The sequence below is a fragment of the Cibotium barometz genome, chromosome 49, assembly GCF_041138505.1.
Source record: "Cibotium barometz isolate CiBa-2024 chromosome 49, ASM4113850v1, whole genome shotgun sequence".
In the NCBI taxonomy this organism is placed as follows: Eukaryota; Viridiplantae; Streptophyta; class Polypodiopsida; order Cyatheales; family Cibotiaceae; genus Cibotium; species Cibotium barometz.
In genome coordinates, this window is record NC_141094.1 from 21,007,564 (window position 1) to 21,027,273 (window position 19,710).

The window sequence follows — 19,710 nt, forward strand, 5'->3', positions numbered from 1 at the left end:
ACAACACGGACTACTGACGTGAAAAGAACATGCAGACAAGGCAACCATGATGACGAAGCAATACCTTCCATAACTAGATCAGAATCATAGTCTTGAATAGAAATAATAAAGCAGCCATGCAAATATAAAGGAACCATGCAAAAATAATACACCCCCCTTAGTAATTAATTAATGGACAAGACAAAACAACATTTTCACACATCATATTTAGCGATTCTTTTGTTATATGGTGTCGGTGTGATATATCTAACTTTCAATAGTTAATATATATACTTTATTGTTCCAAAAAAACTCGCAAAATATTTGCTATTTCCTCAAGAAGGGGATTTGAAATATAAAATATGGCATTAAAGGTCCCATGCCGCTGTTATTATTTTAAAAAGTAGAAAAGTTCTCACCCGCTGTGCCATCAAGGCTCTGACGCATTTCTCCTTTTGTTCTTCCCCCTCTTCTTATTATCGTTGAGCTCGCCATAGCCATCGCCTCAGGCGTAGCCCAGCACAGCTTCCATATTTGGACTGCTCGATCTGTGGCGGGGACACACAGGTATGTTTTGATCGATTCTCTGCCGTCTGATTTACTTTTGTGTCGCGGCCAGTTCTGTACGTCTGCAAGCTTACCTTTCGTCTTATCAGAAAAAAAAACTCGAATCAAAAAAATTACCCTTAACCTAGTCAGGGCAAGAGCAGAGACATAACTTAGGCTACTTACCTATTATTTGGCCACCGAACCCTAACCCTAATCACGACAAATATGACGCGATCTCTGAGTAGTGTCAAAAAACTTTAATCCCCTCACTGAGGCAAAAGCTTTACCTCCTATTTAGATGTGCTTTCACCCAGCTCATGTTTAGATGCTTTAGCCCTAATCAGCTCCTGTTTAGATGCTTTAACCCTACTCAATGCAAATCTTTGTGTGTTTCTACGCAATCTCCAGCTTAGAATCCTTAAGATTTCTCGGGGTTTAAGGGAGAGACGATTAACTTCAATCAAGGTGAAGCAGTCAAAGAATCTGCACATTGGCTTCGATTTGATGATCACTGCCTGAAGACTGCAAATTTGTGTGCAAAACAGGTCGGCTTCATCAGAGAACACACAATTGTCCTGTGTTGGGGGGGATTGTGGGCAGGGAATCCGCCTGTCAACATGATATTTATGAATATTTGCCTATGAAAGCTAGCGTTTCAAAATTCTTCATATTCAGTCCGTTTAACAGCTAGATTGAAGCAAAAGTCAAGTGACGCAGTTGACTCCTGGATTTCCTTCTAGCAATCGTGTTATACAACTTCATTGGAGCAAGCTTCCAGCCATGCCTGCTGAACTGCTGTCAATCCAGCCGGGAGAGCTGAAGTTCCCATGTAAGTTTGATCTTACTAAATTCTACAAAGTTTAAACTAAGCATCTTTTTGTGTTGTCCCATGTTTCACATTTCTGGTTGCTTGTGTGCAGTTGAGCTGAGAAAGCAAATATCGTGCTCTGTGCAACTTGTCAATACCACGGAGAACTATGTTGCATTCAAGGTGGGTTTCTGGTCTCTTGCACTCACTGGAAATCATCACATTCTTGCTTAAATACTATGGGATGATTCTGCCATTAGCTGAAATCAGTTTGTTAACGTGACATTTTGCTCTGATTTTTAAATTTCAATCTTGTTTGTTTGGATTGTTTTTCCAAGTTAGTAGACCTTAATGAAATGTTAGGAATGGGCCATTTTATTTTTAAATTGTTGTTCTGCAAGCTAAATATCTGTTAATACAATGTAAATAAGTTCCATTTTATTTTGAATCAGCAACCATAAGTTTACGGGTCTCAAAAAATGGATATAAGGCAAAATTATGTTGTTAGGAAGGCCAATTTGGCTGAACTTATTCTTCTATCCTTTTTAAATATGGTCACATTACTGCATGGAGGCTGTGCATGATTTGTTTTTTTCCTTGTGTGTTTGTTGGTAAAGGTCAAAACAACATCTCCAAAGAAGTATTGTGTTCGGCCCAACACTGGCGTGGTTTTACCTGGGGCCACATGTGATGTCACAGGTGAAAGAAGGCTTCTCAACCCACTGATTTGGGTCAAGGCAGTTCAAGCTGCTAGTTTCTTTAGTAGGGTTTAGGATAGCGGTATATTTTGTTTTCTTTGCTCTGCAATGACATTATGACATGATGTTATGGACCTTGTCAGTTACAATGCAAGCTCAACGTGAAGCCCCCCCTGACATGCAGTGTAAAGATAAGTTCCTCGTTCAGAGTGTGATTCTCCCTGATGATGCTGATCACAAAGAGGTTTCACAAGATGTAGTGAGTTTCTGATTTTTACTGCAGCACATTACTTTTGAATCGTTTGATTGTCTTAATGTTTTATAAGCTTCACAATCTAGTGATTCAAGGATGTACCATTCAGCAGATAGACCATATACACTATATTTTTCATGCTCTCTCTCTTTCTCTCTTCCCCCCCTGTCATAGAACTTTATCTTTATTCACTGAAAATAGCTCAGCTCACCTGATAAGATATTAGGTAGCTCGTGGGTCTTTAAGATTGAAAGCTCTCTAAATGCATGGTTGATTGAAGTTTTCTCCATCTTGTTGGATGCTAGTGTTTGGCTCATTAATCTGTCTTCTCTTTGCTTTTGATGCATGATAGTTCAACAAAGCTCCTGGAAAGGAAGTTTATGAGACAAAGTTGAGGGTTGTGTATGTTTCACCGCCTCAACCACCTTCTCCTGTCCCAGAGTCATCAGAGGAGGGTGTTTCGCCCAGGCCATCCTTAACCTTGGACAATGGTTTTGACATGGTAAGAAAATCCTTAAAATTTGAGTTCTCAATTGGGAAGCTCCACAGCTATGCAAATGTTAGGTCTACTATTTCGCTTGTCTAATGGGAGCTTATTTTTTTGTAGGGCAATGATATAAGCGATTGGAAGGCAAAGCTTGCTGAGGTTTGTTTATTTTAATCCTTCAACATGTTCTAATGGTAGTAATTGTGTAGGTACCTACTCCATCCACTTTGTGTCCATAGATGAATAGTTCTTGAACATCACAAGGTAGCGTCTCTAAAGTTTGCCATTTGCAAGCTTACACTCCTTGTGAAATGGTTGTAACACCTCTTCTAGCTCATCCACTTCCAGTGGATCTTCCAAATTAGGCTCTGTAGGCTCGAGTCCCATATACTTGCACAAGAGGCTTACATGGAATGCATTGTTAATTTTCTTCTCGAATCTGGCTTTTTGAAATTTCAGAACTACCCAATCATTTTCTTTGATGTCCGATAACCTTCTATGCTTATGTGCAACCTTTTTATGCATTCTCATGAGAATGCTCAATGGCCATCTGCACCCATGCAGGGAAATATTCATCAGCAGGCAAATATCTCATCCTTTGTACGAAGGATGGGTGGCAAGACCACTTTGCCATATATAATCTTAAAAGGAGCTTTCCTTGTAGAAGCATGCACGGTGTTATTGTATGTGAATTCCACAAGTGGCAAATACTTTTCCCATGAAGTTTTTTGATTGGGCACATAGCATTTAAGCAAATCCAATATGGGTGAATTTGCAGCTTTACTTTGCCCATTTGTTTGAGGATGATAAGCCGATGAGAAATTCAGCTTTTTGTCCATATTGTCAAAAAGAGCTCCCCAAAATAGACTCGTTGTCTTGGGATCTCTATCTCCCACAATTGACTTGGGCATACCATGATGCTTAAATACCTGTGGACCTTGGATCTAGTGCAGACGTGCACCTGCTTCATGCAGCTGAGGCCGACAGCAGTCTCGAGGCCGGCGAGGGCAGCTCTGTGGCGGTATGGGACGTCACTGGGTAGAGACTGGTCGGTGCGTCTTGCTAGTTAGCTCAGCTCGTGGCTTGGTGGGGACAGCCAAGACTTGTGCGTTTTGCCCACGATTGTCATGGTTGGGTGGCGAGTCAGGCCTGAACTCCCTTCACGTTGTTTGGTTTTGTTTTGTAGGTTTCAAGTCATGTTTCAGGAGCTTTCTATGAGGAGATCCATGGGGATTTGACTTTAAGGAAGCTATGCCAGGATAGATGGGATATGTACTGCATGCAGCAGGTTTTATGGTCGATTCCCAGTTTCAAACAGGCAATCAATACACAAACAGATGTATGGGACATGATTTGGGAGAGACTTCAGCTTGACGTTGCAAAGCAGAGAACTATCAAGGATCAACTGGCAAATTACAGGGCTTGCAAGAGGAGGTTTGGAAGAGCCAATGCTTTGGCAGATCGCTTCACCACTGATCCATGTGTTTGGTGGGAGGACTATGGGACAGACACTCCAGTGTTGCAACATGCAGTCAAATCCTCTTGTTTGGAGCAACTATGGAGCTCATTTAGCCATATCGCTTCAAAGAAGCGAAACCGGCTTGGCACTCAAAATACCAATGATCTAATTTTTGTGAGTGCCAATTTGTGTCTTCTTGAGTGTGATAAGAACCCCAATCTTGGAAGCATTGGTCAGAGAAGGACGACTTCCTAGATTATGATGATCTGGGCTCAGATGATATGCATCTCTCGCAAGTTTGAGTCTGCTCATGAGTTCCAAACTTGGCTGATATATTTGCATTGTACTTTCTATTCTAAATTCAACAAGAAATTGACTTAATCTCGAGGTGTCCTTTATGCAAATTTGAAAAAGTCTCGCTGTCAAATTTGTAATTACTAGTTTTTGGTTTAATTTATCAAGTATATGTGTCGTTTCCGTTTCTCAACGGTTGCAGTTTCTGTTTTCGAGAGGGTGCCGTTTTGTTTCCGTTTTCCGTTTTTTGGTGAGTATGGTGGTACTCTCCTATCTCATCCGAAAGGGTGATCTCAAAGAAGGAAGGGATGGGGAGTTAATGTTCAAAAACCCACCTCATTTGAAACATGGTGACCCAGCATCACAACGGTTGAGATCTTATGTGCACAAGAAAGAGGTGTCAGTCACTTCTCGCCATGTATCTACTCTAGGTACGTACGTGTTGGAGATGGTGGAAGGCATGATGACCAAGTGGATTCAAAGCATGTATTTCATGGTGAGAGTGGTCGGCATGCAAGCCAAAATACTTTGCTCATGGAGTTGTCTCGTGGTGAGACATTGCATTATTCCGGAAGGTCACATGCATTTGGGCCACAGGTTCATAGGGCACATGCCACCGTGCCTTGTGAAACACCTTTGGTTGCTCATGAAGCCCATGCAGAGAGGGCTATCTTGTTGGATAAGGGGAAGAGGAAGAGGGAAGAGCATGAATCACATGCCAAAAAGCTCAAGGAGTTTAAGGTAGGTGATATAAGTCTGTCAAGTTTGATGTCTTTCATGGGGAATATGATGCATCTAAGGTGCTAGCATCTGTGGCACAATTTGACATTGCTTTCACTGATGAGGACTTCATCGAGAAGTCTGAAGTTAGCCATGCAAGCATGTTCTTGAAGGGGATAGCCACACATTGGTGGATCACCGAAAAGACCACCAAAGATTCCATTTGTACTTGGAAAGAGTTCAAGGACAGGTTTTATGCATAGTTTTTGCCTCCAAATGTAGAGCAAACTCTCACACAGAAGTGGGATAGACTTGAGCAAAAAGACAATGAGAGTGTGCAACAGTATGTGAACAAGTTTTGGAAGGTGTTGCTTGAGGTTACTCCCTTTATGCATCTTTCCGAAGATACGAAGAAAAGGAAGTTCGCTCCGGGTTGCAACCAGCCTACCGTTCGAGCATCGAATCGCACCCGAAACACATCCTTTGGCAGCTCATAGCATCTGCTCTTGCTATGGAGCAATTGGTGCTTAAAATTAAGCTAGATACTGGGGGTTCCAAGGGCAAAGAGAGGGTTGTCCCAAACCTGCAAAAAGGTGGAGAGCTCCCTAAAAAGAACTTTCAAGAAGCCCAAAAAGGAGGTAAAGTAGAAAATATCTCATCTAAGGACAATGGGACAAAGAAGAACAATTTTGGCTCGACTCTGAGTAAAGGGAGCAATATGCGAAAGAGGAGAAATGCTTTTCATGTGATAGCAAAGAGCACATGTTTAGGCAATGCCCTACTCGCAAGCAAAAGCAAGAAGACAAGCAACATAAGGTCAATGTGCAGGTTGTTATTGATGTCCAAGGTAGCACTGATGTCATGTGCATAGTGTGTATCTACCGTGTGCTATACGCACGCAAGACTAGCTTCGAGGTTTGGGGAAGCTTGGAGCTAGCAGGCTGATTGACGAGCTGAGTTAGGGATAAACTAACGGGCGGGCACCCAAGTGTGGACACTCGATGACCAGCTAAGAGCCTATAAAAGGGTGGCCAAGGTTAGTTATTGAGATATAGGGAGTCTCGCAAGTTTATGAGAGCTCTATGGTCTTGGAGCCTAGATCTAGTGCAGACATGCACCTGCTTTACGCAGCCGAGACCGGCAGCAATCTCGAGGCCCGCGAGGGTAGCTTCGTGGCGGTATGGGACGTCGCGAAGAGGAGATTGGTCGGTACGTCAACCTAGCTAGCTCAGCTCGTGGCTCTGTGGGGACAGCCAAGACTGTGGGCTTGCCCACGGGTGTCATGGTTGGGAGGTGAGTCAGGTCTGCACCCCCTTGTTGTTTGTTTGTTTGTTTGCAGGTTTCAAGTCTTGTACTAGGAACGATCACGAGGAGATCCTTGGGGTATTGACAGTGGTATCAAAGCATGCCTCGTGAACGAGCAAGTCGGTAGGTAGAGAAGATGAGGTCAAAGAAAGGTATGTGTTCAAAAAGCCTGCTGTTTTTTCTGTGCATATTGCTATTTTCAGATTCAGTATGTGCTTTTTTTCATCATAAGAACCCGTCATGATAGCGATTGTGGTCTAGAAAGGGTTGTTTGCCGTGCAAAGAAGAGGAAAGATGGGTTTGAACTGTATAAACAGTTTCAGCAGAGAGAAAACAGAAAAAAAAGCATGGTTGCTTTTGGGTTGAACGAGAACGAGAGAGACTGAGAGAAGAGAGATGCGATTGTTGTGTAGCTGCCGATTGTGACGTGTTGCACGCGGGCAGACAAGCGGGTAGCAGGCTGGTAGCCGGCCAGGCGTTCGAAGGCGGGCGGCCAGGGCTGCGTAGCCAGGCGGCCAGGGCGGTGAAACCAGGCGGCAGGCGCCTTGGCCTACCCAGCCAGGCGCCCAAGCCAGGCGAGGCAGGCGCCCAGGCCAAGCGAGGCAGGCGCCTAGGCCCACGTTGCCTAGTGGCGAAGCCTAGGCGGGGCTGGCGCAGGCTCCCGCGTACAGCCCGGTACACTCGCACGCAGCGAGGCTGGCGACACGCTCAAGCGGCGCCGGCAATACATGAGGCGACAGCAGCATGGTGACGTCTGTAGACAGACAGCCGGCGGCGCTAATATGGAAGGGATGGAGAAAAAAAACACAAAAGCATATATATATATATATATATATATATATATATATATATATATAAACACAAAGCAAAAGCTCAAGTAGCTTTTGGGGCAGGCTATATTAACCCCTTAAGTGGGCTTCTTGCCACACATCTCTCAAGTTTTCAAGCTCTCACGCTCTCAAGTTTCCTCGCACTTTTTTTGTGCAAAGATCGAATTTTCTCTCCACTTACCCTCTTCACGATGTCGACCCAAGAATCGGAGTTGGAGCCCCTTGTTGAATGCGAAGGCTTGCCGGCTATGGAAGATACCGATGCTGATCTTTTTGACGATTATGTGTCAAAATCAGATTTCCAAGAGTTCAAAGTAGCTCTCGAAGCTTCTTCGTCGGAACGTCAGGCACAAATCGCAGCCCAGATGCAAGCTTTGCAAAACTCCATCGCTCTCTTGACCACTACCCTCTCTACTCTATCGGGTATGGATACCTTGGTCTTTGCCTTAGGCCCCAACATTACTCCGGAACCGTTTGGGGGCGAGCAAAAGCAGCGTACCAAGGAGATCGTGGACACATGGCTACATAAGTGATAGGTCCATTTTCAGTTTGATCCATATGATGATGGAAAAAAGATCGAGTTAGCAGCAGGTTTTCTCTCAGGCAAAGCTTTGCTTTGGTGGAAGGAACTCAACTCTAAACCAACAACTTGGGCACAATTCGAAGACGTCTTCAAGAAGGAATTCCTCAAGAAAGAGGATGATTATGATATTGTTGTCCGGTTTTCAGCTTTGACCATGACCTCGCAGTACCTAACTTATGAGGTCTACCTCCAGAAGTTTAGGGACTTGCAGATGAAAGCTACAAAGATGGATCCCACTACTCTTTTGTGTTTTAACAGACTCATATCGATTACAAGTTAAAAATAACAAATGCAAAACATTGAACGAGGCTAACAAATGCAAAACATTGAACGAGGCCATTCATTCAGCTCGTATCTATGATGATACAATGGTCTCTTCCAAGTCGAAACCCGTTACAGAGCAGGAAAACAAGCATAAAAGAAAGTTCTCCGCATCTATGGCTAACACGACTGAAGGAAAGTCTTTGGACCAACCTTCGAAGAATTCTAGTTCGACACTAGTAAAGAAGAAATGACTCCTTAGGGCTTTAAAGCTCAAGAAGGAAGGACGTTGGTTTATCTGTGAAGAAAAAGGACACATGCGTAACGAATGCCCAAAGTAAAAGGGTGCCAAGACGAACGCAGGACCCAAGCCAAAGGCAGCTAACCAGTTGTCTTTGACAGGTACGTCAATTATTGTACTTTCTCGCCCTAGTACTTGTTCTGATTGTCTGTTCAACTCTAAAGTCTTTGGCTCGCATGATCTTCTCCGCGTTTATGGAGAAGTGAATGGCCACATTCTTCTAGACCTTGGCAGCTCACACAACTTTGTTAACTACAAACTTGTGCAGAAATTGAGTCTTGATACGGCACCTAGTGATCATACCTATGAGGTACGCCTACCTGCGGGAAGGCAAGTATGGAATCGAAAGGTGGAGATGCTTCCAATCCAGATTCAGGACTACAAAGATACTCTGGAATGCTATGTAATGTACCTAGAAAATGTAGACTTGTTATTAGGGATTGAGTGGTTTAAGACTCTTGAAGTCCAGATAGATTGGTGTAGTCATATTTTTTCTTTTCAGCATAGGGACACCAAGTATAGTATTTTAGGTGATTGTATACATTCCTCTCAGGGACCTCTTGTAAATACAATTGATTTTGGAAATATAATGGATTCTTCTTTGTATATCGCTTTCCATTGTGTATTGATTCCACTTTCTTCCTTTCTCATCCCTTGAATTAAGTGTGTTTGAAAGCAAAGAATTACAGAAGATACTTGATTCGTTTCAAGACGTATTTCCTAAGGAACTGCCATCGGATTTATCACTTGAACGGGCAGTAGCTCATCGTATTGACTTGATCCCTGGTGCTCATTTTGTCATTATTCCACGTAAATCACCTTGGGGTGCACCTGTGTTGCTTAGAAGAAAGAAGGACAATACCTGGAGAATGTGTATAGATTACAAGAGATTGAACAAGCTGACCGTTAAGAACTGTTATCCTCTCCCTAGATCAGATGATCTGATTGACCGGTTAGCAGGAGCGAAATATTTCACGAAGATAGATTTACGTACTGGCTATCATCAGATACGTATTCATGAAAGGCATGTCGAAAGAACCGCCTTTTGGACTAGATATGGCCATTACGAGTTTCTCGTATTACCTTTTGGGTTAACCAATGCTCCAGCCACTTTCCAGCAAATGATGAACGATCTTTTTCGTGAACATTTGGGGAAATTTGTGGTGGTGTTCCGGGATGATATTTTGATATATAGTCGTACACTTGAGGATCATGTCAGACACCTCACGATTGTCTTATCTATTTTAAGACAGAATCGACTATATGCTAAATTAAGTAAATGTGAGTTCTTTATGACAGAAATCATTTACTTGGGACACAAGATCAGTAGAGATGGATTGAGCATTGATTATGATCGAGTTCAGAAGGTTTTGGACTGTCCTATACCGCGAACAGTGAAACAACTTCGTTCTTTTCTCGGTTTTGTTGTTTTTTCTTCGAAAATCTGTGCGGGAGTACTCTCAGCTCACACTACCGATGACTGACTTATTGAAAGGTCGTGGACGTAAGTCAAATCAGCCTATCACTTGAAATAACGATTTGGATATGGCCTTCAGACTTTTGAAAGATAAAGTCAAGGAAGCACCTATCTTAGCATTAGCTGATCCTAGTCGGCCTTATGTTCTTGAAACTGATACCAGTGACTATGCTATCGGGGCTGCTCTCTTTCAAGATGGTAGACCGGTTGCTTTTGAAAGTAAAAAGCTAGACGACACTTAATCTCGTTGGCCAACCCTTGAGAAGGAGCTTTATGCTGTGATTCATGCTCTCAAGGTTTGGAGACATTATTTATATGGCTCTAAGTTTGTGGTATTGATTGATCATCAGTCAATCAAGTATGTGTGATGCGGATGATTTGAGAGGAAGGAAAGCTCGTTGGACGGAGTTAATGCAAGATTTTGATTTTGAGATCTGTTATCGGAAAGGGTCCATGAATAGTGTTGCAGATGCGCTTAGTCGAATTAGAGAGGTGAATTCTTTGTCGTTCACCGAGATTTCTACTGACTTATTTCAGTCATTGAGAGGGCTTTGCACGATTGATAGTTATTTTGGTCCATTTTGGCAGAAGATCCAGGACGGGAGCTCATTGATTGACCAAGACTCAATGACTGAGCAGTCAATCATTCAAGTTGCAGGAGGCCAGTGGATGATTCGGAATGGTTTACTATTCCGTAATGACAAAATTTGTGTACCACAAATCCCAGACATTAGGTCCAAGATTCTTAAGGAATGTCACGACGCTCCTTCTGCTGGACACCCTGGGGTACACAGGACACTATTGTTAGTGAAACACACTTTTTATTGGCCAAAGATGAAAGGGTATGTAGAAGATTATGTTCTCAAGTGTCAAATTTGTCAGGCAAGTAAAGCTGAACGTTTGACAGGCTGGGTTGTTGCATCCTTTGCAAATCCCAGGTAATAAATGGGAAAGTATTTCCATGGATTTTATTACCGGATTGCCAAGAACACATCAAGGCCACGATTCTATTTGGGTTGTGGTAGATCGCTTGACAAAAATGGCTAGATTTTTACCGACCCAGAAGACTATTACAGCTACGCAATTAGTACGACAGTTTATCGAGTAATGGTTTAGACCGCAGGACATAGTCAGTGATAGGGACTCTAAGTTTACGAGTGATTTTTGGAAACTTGTTTTTGAGAAGTTGGAAACAACTTTGAATTTGAGTTCCTCTGATCATCCTCAATCTGATGGCCAGACTGAAAGAGTGAATCAGATTTTGGAGGATATGCTTCAAGCATATGTATCCAAAAGATAGAGTTCATGGGAGGATTATCTTCTTATGTTAGAATTTGCATATAACAGTACTAAGCATACAAGTACAGGTTTTAGTCCTTTCATGCTTATGTATGGTTTTCAACCTAGATCACCTGTTACAGTAGGATTCTCAGGACTTCAGCACGTAATTTTTTGTAAGATATGCAGGAAATGTTACAAGTTGCGAAGGAATCTATTAGAAGTGCTCAAGACCGAGATAGATTTTATTCTAATAGACATCGTTCACCCAGAGAGTTCTCTGAAGGAACGATGGTGTATTTGCGAGTTTCGAAAGATTTCGAGACTTTACGGACAGGTCGATCTCCGAAATTATCCCCTAGATATTGTGGACCATTTCGTATTACATGACGGATTGGTTCCGTTGCATATGAATTGGATTTGCCTTCTCATGTAAAAGTTCATCCTGTATTTCATGCCAGTAGACTTAAGGATGTATTGGGTGGAACAGATCAGTTAGTTACTCCTCAAGAAATTATAGATGTCGAGAACATGACATTTGTTCCGCACGAACCTGAAAAGATTCTTGGATTTCGTGAAAGAAGATTGCGTAATACGCTTATCACAGAATACAAGATCAAGTGGAGGATCGTGTTGAGGAGGACGCTACATGGGAGACATTGACTACTCTTCAGAGAGATTATCCTAGCTTTTTAGTGAGCTCAAGAGTGAGCTCTTAGAGGAAGGGGAGTATGTCATGTGCACAGTGTGTATCTACCGTGTGCTACACGCATGCAAGACTAGCTTCGAGGTTTGGGGAAGCTTGGAGCTAGGCAGGCTGATTGACGAGCTGAGTTAGGGATAAACTAACGGGCGGGCACCCAAGTATGGACGGGCGGGCGTCCAAGCGTGGACGCCCGATGACCGGCCAAGAGCCTATAAAAGGGTGGCCAAGGTTAGTTATTGAGATATAGTCAGTCTCGCGAGTTTGTGAGAGCTCTATGGTCTTGGAGCCTGGATCTAGTGTAGACGTGCACTTGCTTTACGCAGCCGAGGTTGGCAGCAATCTAGAGGCTTGCGAGGGTAGCTTCGTGGCGATATGGGATGTCGCGAAGAGGAGATTGGTCGATACGTCAACCTACAACCTAGTTAGCTCAGCTCGTGGCTCGGTGGAGACAGCCAAGACTGTGGGTTTGCCCACGGCTGTCATGGTTGGGAGGTGAGTCAGGCTTGCACCCCCTTGTTGTTTGTTTGTTTGTTTGCAGATTTCGAGTCTCGTACTAGGAACGATCACGAGGAGATCCTTGGGGTTTTGACAATTGAGCATGATGGCAAAGAGGGTGGTATGCAAAGCTTGGGGACAAATCAAGGATGAGCCCACCTTGTTTATGTTTGATGATTGTGCAACGGATAACTTCATCTCTACACAGATGGCAGTCGCCTTGGGCATAGAGGTTGGGGACATGGGACCCTAGGTTGAGGCAGACCTCGCCTTGTTTGGCAAAGAGGTGCAGGTTACTCCTCTTATTGGGAAGTTGTGCATGCACATACAAGGTTATCTAGACGATGAGCACTTCTTGATTGCTCCTTTGAATGGATGATGTATTGTTTGGTAAGCCATGGCATCATAGGCTTGAGCCCCACAAAGAGTACAAAACAAACAAGATCACTTTTATTCATAGAGGCCGCATGCATGTTATTGATGTTGGCAAAGAGGGGGATTCCATCCCGGTTGTATCGCACATCCAGATTAATAAGGCAATGAAAAAGAGTCTTTCCGCGTACTTGGTTTTTGTCCATCATAAGATTGAACAAAGTAATGTGAATGTGGATGTATTGATTCAAGATAGGGATTGTTTTGTTGATGCATTGCCAAGAGAGCTACCTCCTGAGAGGCCCAAGGATCATTGCATGGATCTTGTGCCAGGTAGTTTCCCACCTAACAAACCTGCATACCGAGTGAGTGCCGCACAACAAGAGGAAATCATGAAGCAAGTTAATGAGCTTTTGGAGTTTGGTTCAGCCAAGCTCCTCACCTTTTTGCTCTCCCGTGCTGCTTGTGCAAAAGAAAGATGGATCATTCCGTATGTGTGTGGATTACCAAGCTCTAAACAAACTCACCATCAAGAATCGGTTTTCGATTCCGTGCATAGATAACATCTTGGATAAACTTCATGGTTTGGCTTGTTTTAGCCGCATCGATTTGAAGAGTGGTTATCACCAGATTCGTGTAGTACCCCATGATGTTCATAAGACCGCATTCACGACAGCTTTTGGGTTGTATGAGTTTTTGGTGATGCCTTTTGGCCTTACCAATGCCTTGGTAACATTTGACCGTATGATGGACAAGATCGTTCGAGCCCATCGTAAATTCACGAGTGTATTCTTTGATGACATCTTGGTTTTCTCCAAGAATGAGCAAGAGCATAGGATTCACTTAGCCACAATATTTAAAGAGTTGCGAAAGTATAAACTCTTCATAAATGCCAAGAAGAGTGAGTTCTTTCTCTCAGAGATACACTATTTGGAGCACATTGTATCCAAGGATCATTCGGAATTGGCTAGAGTTACATAATGTGCATGAGGTCCGTAGCTTTCTTAGTTTATGCTCATATTACAAGAGGTTCATAAGGCATTTTGCCAAGATTGCCTCGCCATTACATGAGCTTACAAAGAAGAAAGCCACTTTCAAATGGACCCAAGATGAACAAGATACCTTCTACCAACTCAAGGATGCTATCATATGTCGGCATGTATTGATCATTTTGGACTTGTAAAAGCCATTCACGGTGGAATGTGGTGCTTGTGGGAATCGTATCGGGGTTGTCCTCAATCAAGAGGGTCATGCAATGGCCTATGAGAGCCGTAGATTGCGTGATGCAAAGCTCCATATGGACATTTATGAAAAAGAGCTCTTAGCTGTAATTCATGCCTTGAAAAAATGGAAGCATTATCTTCTTGGGGTTGAATTTATAGTCAAAACCAATCACCAAAGCTTGAGGTACTTTCTATCTCAAACAAAGCTCTCGGAGAAGTAAATGAGAATGGCAAATTTTCTTTCTATGTTCCATTTTTAGATTGTACACACTCTGGGAAAGAAGAATGTAGTGGCAGATGTCTTGTCTAGGAGGCCATATGTGGCTGCCGTTTCAGTGGCCTCACATGGAGGCTCGACTGCCATGCGTAATTTGTACCATTTGGATGTTGGTTTTTGCCATATTTGGGCTGATTAGATGGCTGGTCACACACATGCCTCTTATGTGATCAAAGACAGTTATCTCATGAAGGATAACTGCTTATGTGGGGTGAAGGATATGCATCCAAAGGTTATGGAGGAATGTCACGCTCCACCTTATGCTAGTCATAGAGGTATTTTACCTACAACACGCATGATAGAGAGATTTATTTTGGCCGAGCATGTGTAAAGACATTTGAGGCTTATGTACGCGCATGTATTACTTGCCAAAAGGTGAAATTTGATAAGCAAAAGCTTCCAGGTTTGCTTCAGCCTTTGCCTTTTCCTTCACAACCATGGGAAAGCATTACTATGGACTTGCCTAGATCCCCGCAAGGGAATGATGCTATTTGGACCATTGTGGACAGGTTTAGCAAGCAAGCTCACTTCAAGAAAACCATTAAAGCCAATCATATGGTGAAGCTTTTTCTTGCTCAGATATTTAAGCATCATGGTATGCCAAAGTCATCGTTGGAAATAGAGATCCCAAGATTACGAGCCTCTCTTGGAGGACTCTATTTCACAACATAGGCACTAAGCTTGACTTCTTATCGGCCTATTACCCGCAAACGGATGGTCAGAGTGATGCTGCAAATTCGGTTGTGTTGGATTTGTTAAAGTGTTACATGGCAGATCAAAAGAGTACATGGGAGAAGTAGCTTCCACTTGTAGAGTTTGCCTACAATAACACGGTGCATGCCTCCACGAGAAAGGCTCCGTTTGAGATTATTTATGGCAGAGTGACCTTGCCATCGATCCTTCGCACAAAGGATGAGATTTTTGCAGCTGATGACTATGTGTGTGATTTGGATGTAGCCTTTACTTAGGTGCAGACAGCCATTGCAAGGTCTCAAGACAAGCATAAGAGGGCTGCCGACAAGCAAAGCAAGGACATGCAAATCAAGAAAGGTGATTGGGTATTGCTGAAATTTAAGAAAGCTAGGCTTTAGAAGAGGCCAAGACGAGAGGGATCATACCCTAAGCTTTCTACTTGGTATTATGGACCCTTTAAGGTGATTGAGAAGATCAATGAAGTGGCTTACAAACTTGCTTTACCCAGTCATTGGAAGATTCACAATGCCTTTCACGTTAATCTTTTGCGGAAGTATGTGGGGCTAGATCCCGAGGAGCTTGCCACATAAGATGCACCAAAGCTTGATGAGCTTGAGGAGAACCTCCAGCCAAAGGAGATTGTGTTTCACAAGGAGAGAAGGCTACCAACCGGAAAGCTTTCTAGGAGATACTTTGTGAAGTTTAAGAATTATTTACCCATTGATGCAAAGTGGGTAGATGAGGATTACTTTGTTGATTACCCGCAACTTTTGCAAGCATATCTTAAGGCTTTTCAGTTGAGGTCAATTGTTTAGAAGTTGGGGGATGTCACCATTTGGCCACCCATTTGGTCCATCTCCATTTCTGGTGCCACTTCTATGGGACTATCACTCCATAGAGTGGCCAGATTTGTGCCATGTTCACATGAGGCCAGGCCGGTGTCTAATGTGAAAGGGTCAGTTATTTTGTCACATGGACGGGAGCCACTTTCGTGCCACCCGTGAGACCAAGATCGTGTCATATGGATAGGAGCCTGTATTGTGCCACCCGTGTATGGCCAGGACGGTGTCTCGTCCATGGGACTGTCACTCCATGGAAGGAGCTGTGTTTGTACCGCGTCTTTCCTATGGGAGTATCATTCCATAGAAAGACCAGGGTTTTCAAATCCTGTCGCGCCAGATTTGTGCTTGACTAGAATGATTTGTGCAAGTTTCATGAAAGGGAGATTTCGTCCATTACATGTGCATGTGCATCCATCTTTGTATGTTGCATTTGTTTTCGCGTGATGTGTTTTCGTGTGAGTGCCTGCTATGTCGTGCCAGTGCACTAAACGAGGACGCCCTGCAGTGTACCGTGGGTGTGCATTTCAGCTAACGCATTGGTGTGGCATATGTAAACAGGTGGTAAGTATTCTTTTTAACCCATTTTCTAAGGTTATATTTTTTAACTTATGCTAACCCTTGTATTTATAAGGTTATGAGTTCACATTCATTAAACCATTGGCAACGATCAAGAATAAGTGTGGGTGTCCAAAGTCTTGTGTAAATAAAAACTTTCCATGAAGATTAGACACATGTAAGTATGCTGGACGGGGCCACGTAGAGGAAGGCGTGGAGGAAAGATGGAAACGATTCTTCGGCAGCTTTCCCACTCTCTCTCTTTCCGGAGGACTAGCACGCGTAGAAGGAAAAAGGCGACAACTTGTTTTCGAACACTATGTGCCTATACTCGACTCTGTCTCTCATTTGCTGCTGCCTGTACTTGATTCGAGCTAGCCTGTAGGCTGAATGAACCATACAGCCCCACGTGGATTGGCAAATACTCGTACTGTAAAAACAGGTTTATCTATTTTTATCTACAAAGAATATTAAGCAAGTCAAGTTTCTTCACCCTGGTTTTGCAAAACTTTTCTTGTAAAAATGTTCTAGTACTCTTTCTTCCTACCAATGGAACTCTTGAGGATGCAAGAGTCAAGATGCTAGAAGACAGGAGGAATTGAAGTTGGGAGTGTTCTCTAGGAGAACCGGCTATCCTGTCAACGTGGTTGAACAGTTTGCCAGGTGTTAGTACGAGAGCGCATGTTCGTGCACGGTCCTGGAACACCAGTTTCGTGCAAGTGTTCAGCCCAGGAAAGGTAAGGATTGCCCGAGATTGGTCTTCATCAACAGAATTCTTCACCGATAAATACACTGTTTTGGGTACTTGTATTCACTCCATGTTTTGGACAATCTGGCTCTCAGGCCCATGAAACTTGTAATCATCAAATACACCAAGAAATACAAATTGTATTGAAAGGGGGGGGGGGGGGTCGGCCCTTTCCGGCCCAAGTGGTGGTGTCAAGTTGTGTATTGTCATTTTCAGATTTGTGGATGCTTATATTGTTCATTAATATCAAGGTTAAGTGATTCTTTAATTGTGCATTTGTTTTCCGATTGTGGTTGGTCTCCCATGGGGAGCAGTTGCAATCCGAACTGCCATCCACTCAAAGAGTCTTGGGTGTGGATTTCGATGGAGATTAAACATTGTTAGTCCTAGGGCAAAGCCACGCCAGATGGGCAAGTAACTTGTCCTCCATGTGGAGACATTCTGTTCAAGCCCTAGAGAATGCATACTCAAGACTCCACCCATCACAGTGCACGTATCTGTAGGAGAGAAAAAGTGGTATTGTAGCTAAGACATGAATAAAGACAAAAAGCACCACCTCCATCTCCCCTGCTTGATCCCTAAGGCCCAATCCGCCCAACTCCATCGGAGCCAAAGACCAAAGGTGGGTAAGCACATCAGTGATACGCAATTCGTACAGATGATGCGAGAGCTCTATGACCTGCCCTTGACTTTGTGCTCCAGTCCATCCTCTGTGTTGCACTCAGTGGGAAGGAGAAGATCATCTCTCCACTCTTTGAGCCATAGTTACAGGAAACGGCCCGAAACGGCCATTTTTGAGGGCCAAAACGCGTTTCGGGGTGGGTAGGAGGAGACTGAAACGTGTTTTAGACACTGAAATATTTTGGTCACCCCAAAACGGTTGCTTGAAACGCTTTAGCTAACAAGGGAAACGTTTCAGCTTGCCATTTTCCACACCACCACCCCGCACCGGAGAGGTAGCAATGGTCATCTCTATCGGCTCCAAAAAACGATGGATCAAACGGCGGACTAAGCTGGGTCTGGCACAGCCGGAGGGCAACCGGAGTGCTCTGGAGAGGTGGAAGAGGAGGGAGGAGGGGGTTCTAGTACAATCGGAGCAGAGAGAACCGAAGAGGGGGGGAGGAGTTGGAGCAGACAACAAGGGAGGGAGGGGAGGTAGAAGGGTGACGGATGGCCAAGGGCTAAGAAGGGGGGATAGGGGGAGAAGGGTTCGCACGGGGGGCGTTGTCAAGCCGGGCCTGCTGCAAGCTCTGCAGGGACAACGATCCTCTCGAGAAACTAAAAGCGGTAACGGTCTCTAGAAAGGGGGAGCCAAGGGCAGGCTTCTTTAAGGAACGGAGGGGGGCGCCATCACCGTCGGGGGCTTCTGAGATAAATGCTCGAAACAATTCTCTAACACAACCGTATCCTCTTGAATCATGCGAGCTTGGCACGCCTATCGCCACCGCTCTGCTCTCTAAGTTAGCCATCTACCTCGAGCTAGCAGTCTGCCACTCTCCTGCGTCGGTCTCAGCCGAGGTCGAGTCTCGGTGCTCTGGTACTTTGCAAGAGGGAAGGAGAAGGCCACCGCTGAATCAAGTGCCTCCTCCCCTCGGGCCGGAGGTATCACCACATGAACTCTGATGGGTGCTGGCTCATGGGGGCCCTCCGCTCCAAAAAGGTGTGTAAAGGAGTAGTCGAAAGCCTCCGAGCGCTGTCTAGTGTCGAGACTACTCAGCTGACTGCGGATAGAGGATATCCGTGAAGCACGAATCGGCATGGTAGGTCTCCTCTGCGCGGTGCACGAGCAAGGTCGGTGCTCAGTGCTCGCCGGACTGCAGGTGAGCGCCAGGGTACTGCCAGTGCCTCCCGGGGAGCTAAGGCGAGCGGAGGGGGAGGAGGGGGTGGGAAAGGAGACGCTGAAAATGCGGGAGCGGGAACAAGAGGAGATGAGGGGGAAGGCGAGGCGGGAGGGGGGGACGGGGGGGGGGGGTGGAGGTGAAGGGGGGGGTGTTGGCATCTCCTGATCCTCAGTCTGCGCTGGGGTCTCCTCCTGGAGGGGAGCAAAGCTGTTCCTCACTGGAACCCAATGATGCTGAGGCCGTTTCTGCTGCTGCGTCGGTCTCTGGGCATGCTGCTGTGGCTGTCTCCCTCTACCGTGCCCCTATCCAGGCTGCCAATCAGAGGTCTCTGTGGGCTGAGCAGGTGTCCCGGAGGCTGCCTGCCGAGCCGCATGTGTGGGCGGGCCATCAGAGGTCTGCTGTTGCGGTGAAGGTCGGGGTCTCCTGCGAGGGCAGGCCTTGGCCAGGTGGCCGACCTGCCTGCATATAAAACATTGGTTCGAGAGCCCCGAAAACTCCACTCTCTGATCGATCCATCCCCCCCCCCCCCCCCCCCCCCCCTATCCTAGGTAATTGAATGACCTTCGGAAGGGAGGAGACGTTAGGAACCAAAACTCTGACCGAAGGAAGGCCAGTTGCTCTAGCCACCACTGAAGCTGCTATGGGGCCAGTCTCAAGCACCGAGCCCACCAATGAT

The 19,710-nt window shown here is 44.8% G+C and overlaps 1 protein-coding gene across 4 annotated transcripts in view; it reads left to right on the forward strand.

Annotated features, from left to right (window-relative positions):
- The first annotated feature begins 402 nt into the window (after positions 1-402).
- The window catches only part of LOC147610388 (vesicle-associated protein 1-1-like), a 45,037-nt gene continuing 25,729 nt past the window's right edge, over positions 403-19,710 (forward strand). For 2 of the 4 annotated variants that reach the window (XM_086785910.1, XM_086785913.1), the window contains exons 1-7: positions 403-546; positions 1,074-1,357; positions 1,449-1,519; positions 1,954-2,035; positions 2,178-2,293; positions 2,640-2,789; positions 2,895-2,933. In XM_086785910.1, the coding sequence (XP_086642036.1) occupies positions 1,309-1,357; positions 1,449-1,519; positions 1,954-2,035; positions 2,178-2,293; positions 2,640-2,789; positions 2,895-2,933 (507 nt within the window). In that variant the 5' untranslated portion in view covers positions 403-546; positions 1,074-1,308. The remainder of the gene's footprint in view (positions 547-1,073; positions 1,358-1,448; positions 1,520-1,953; positions 2,036-2,177; positions 2,294-2,639; positions 2,790-2,894; positions 2,934-19,710) is intronic. The other 2 variants (XM_086785911.1, XM_086785914.1) reach the window with 1 other exon arrangement.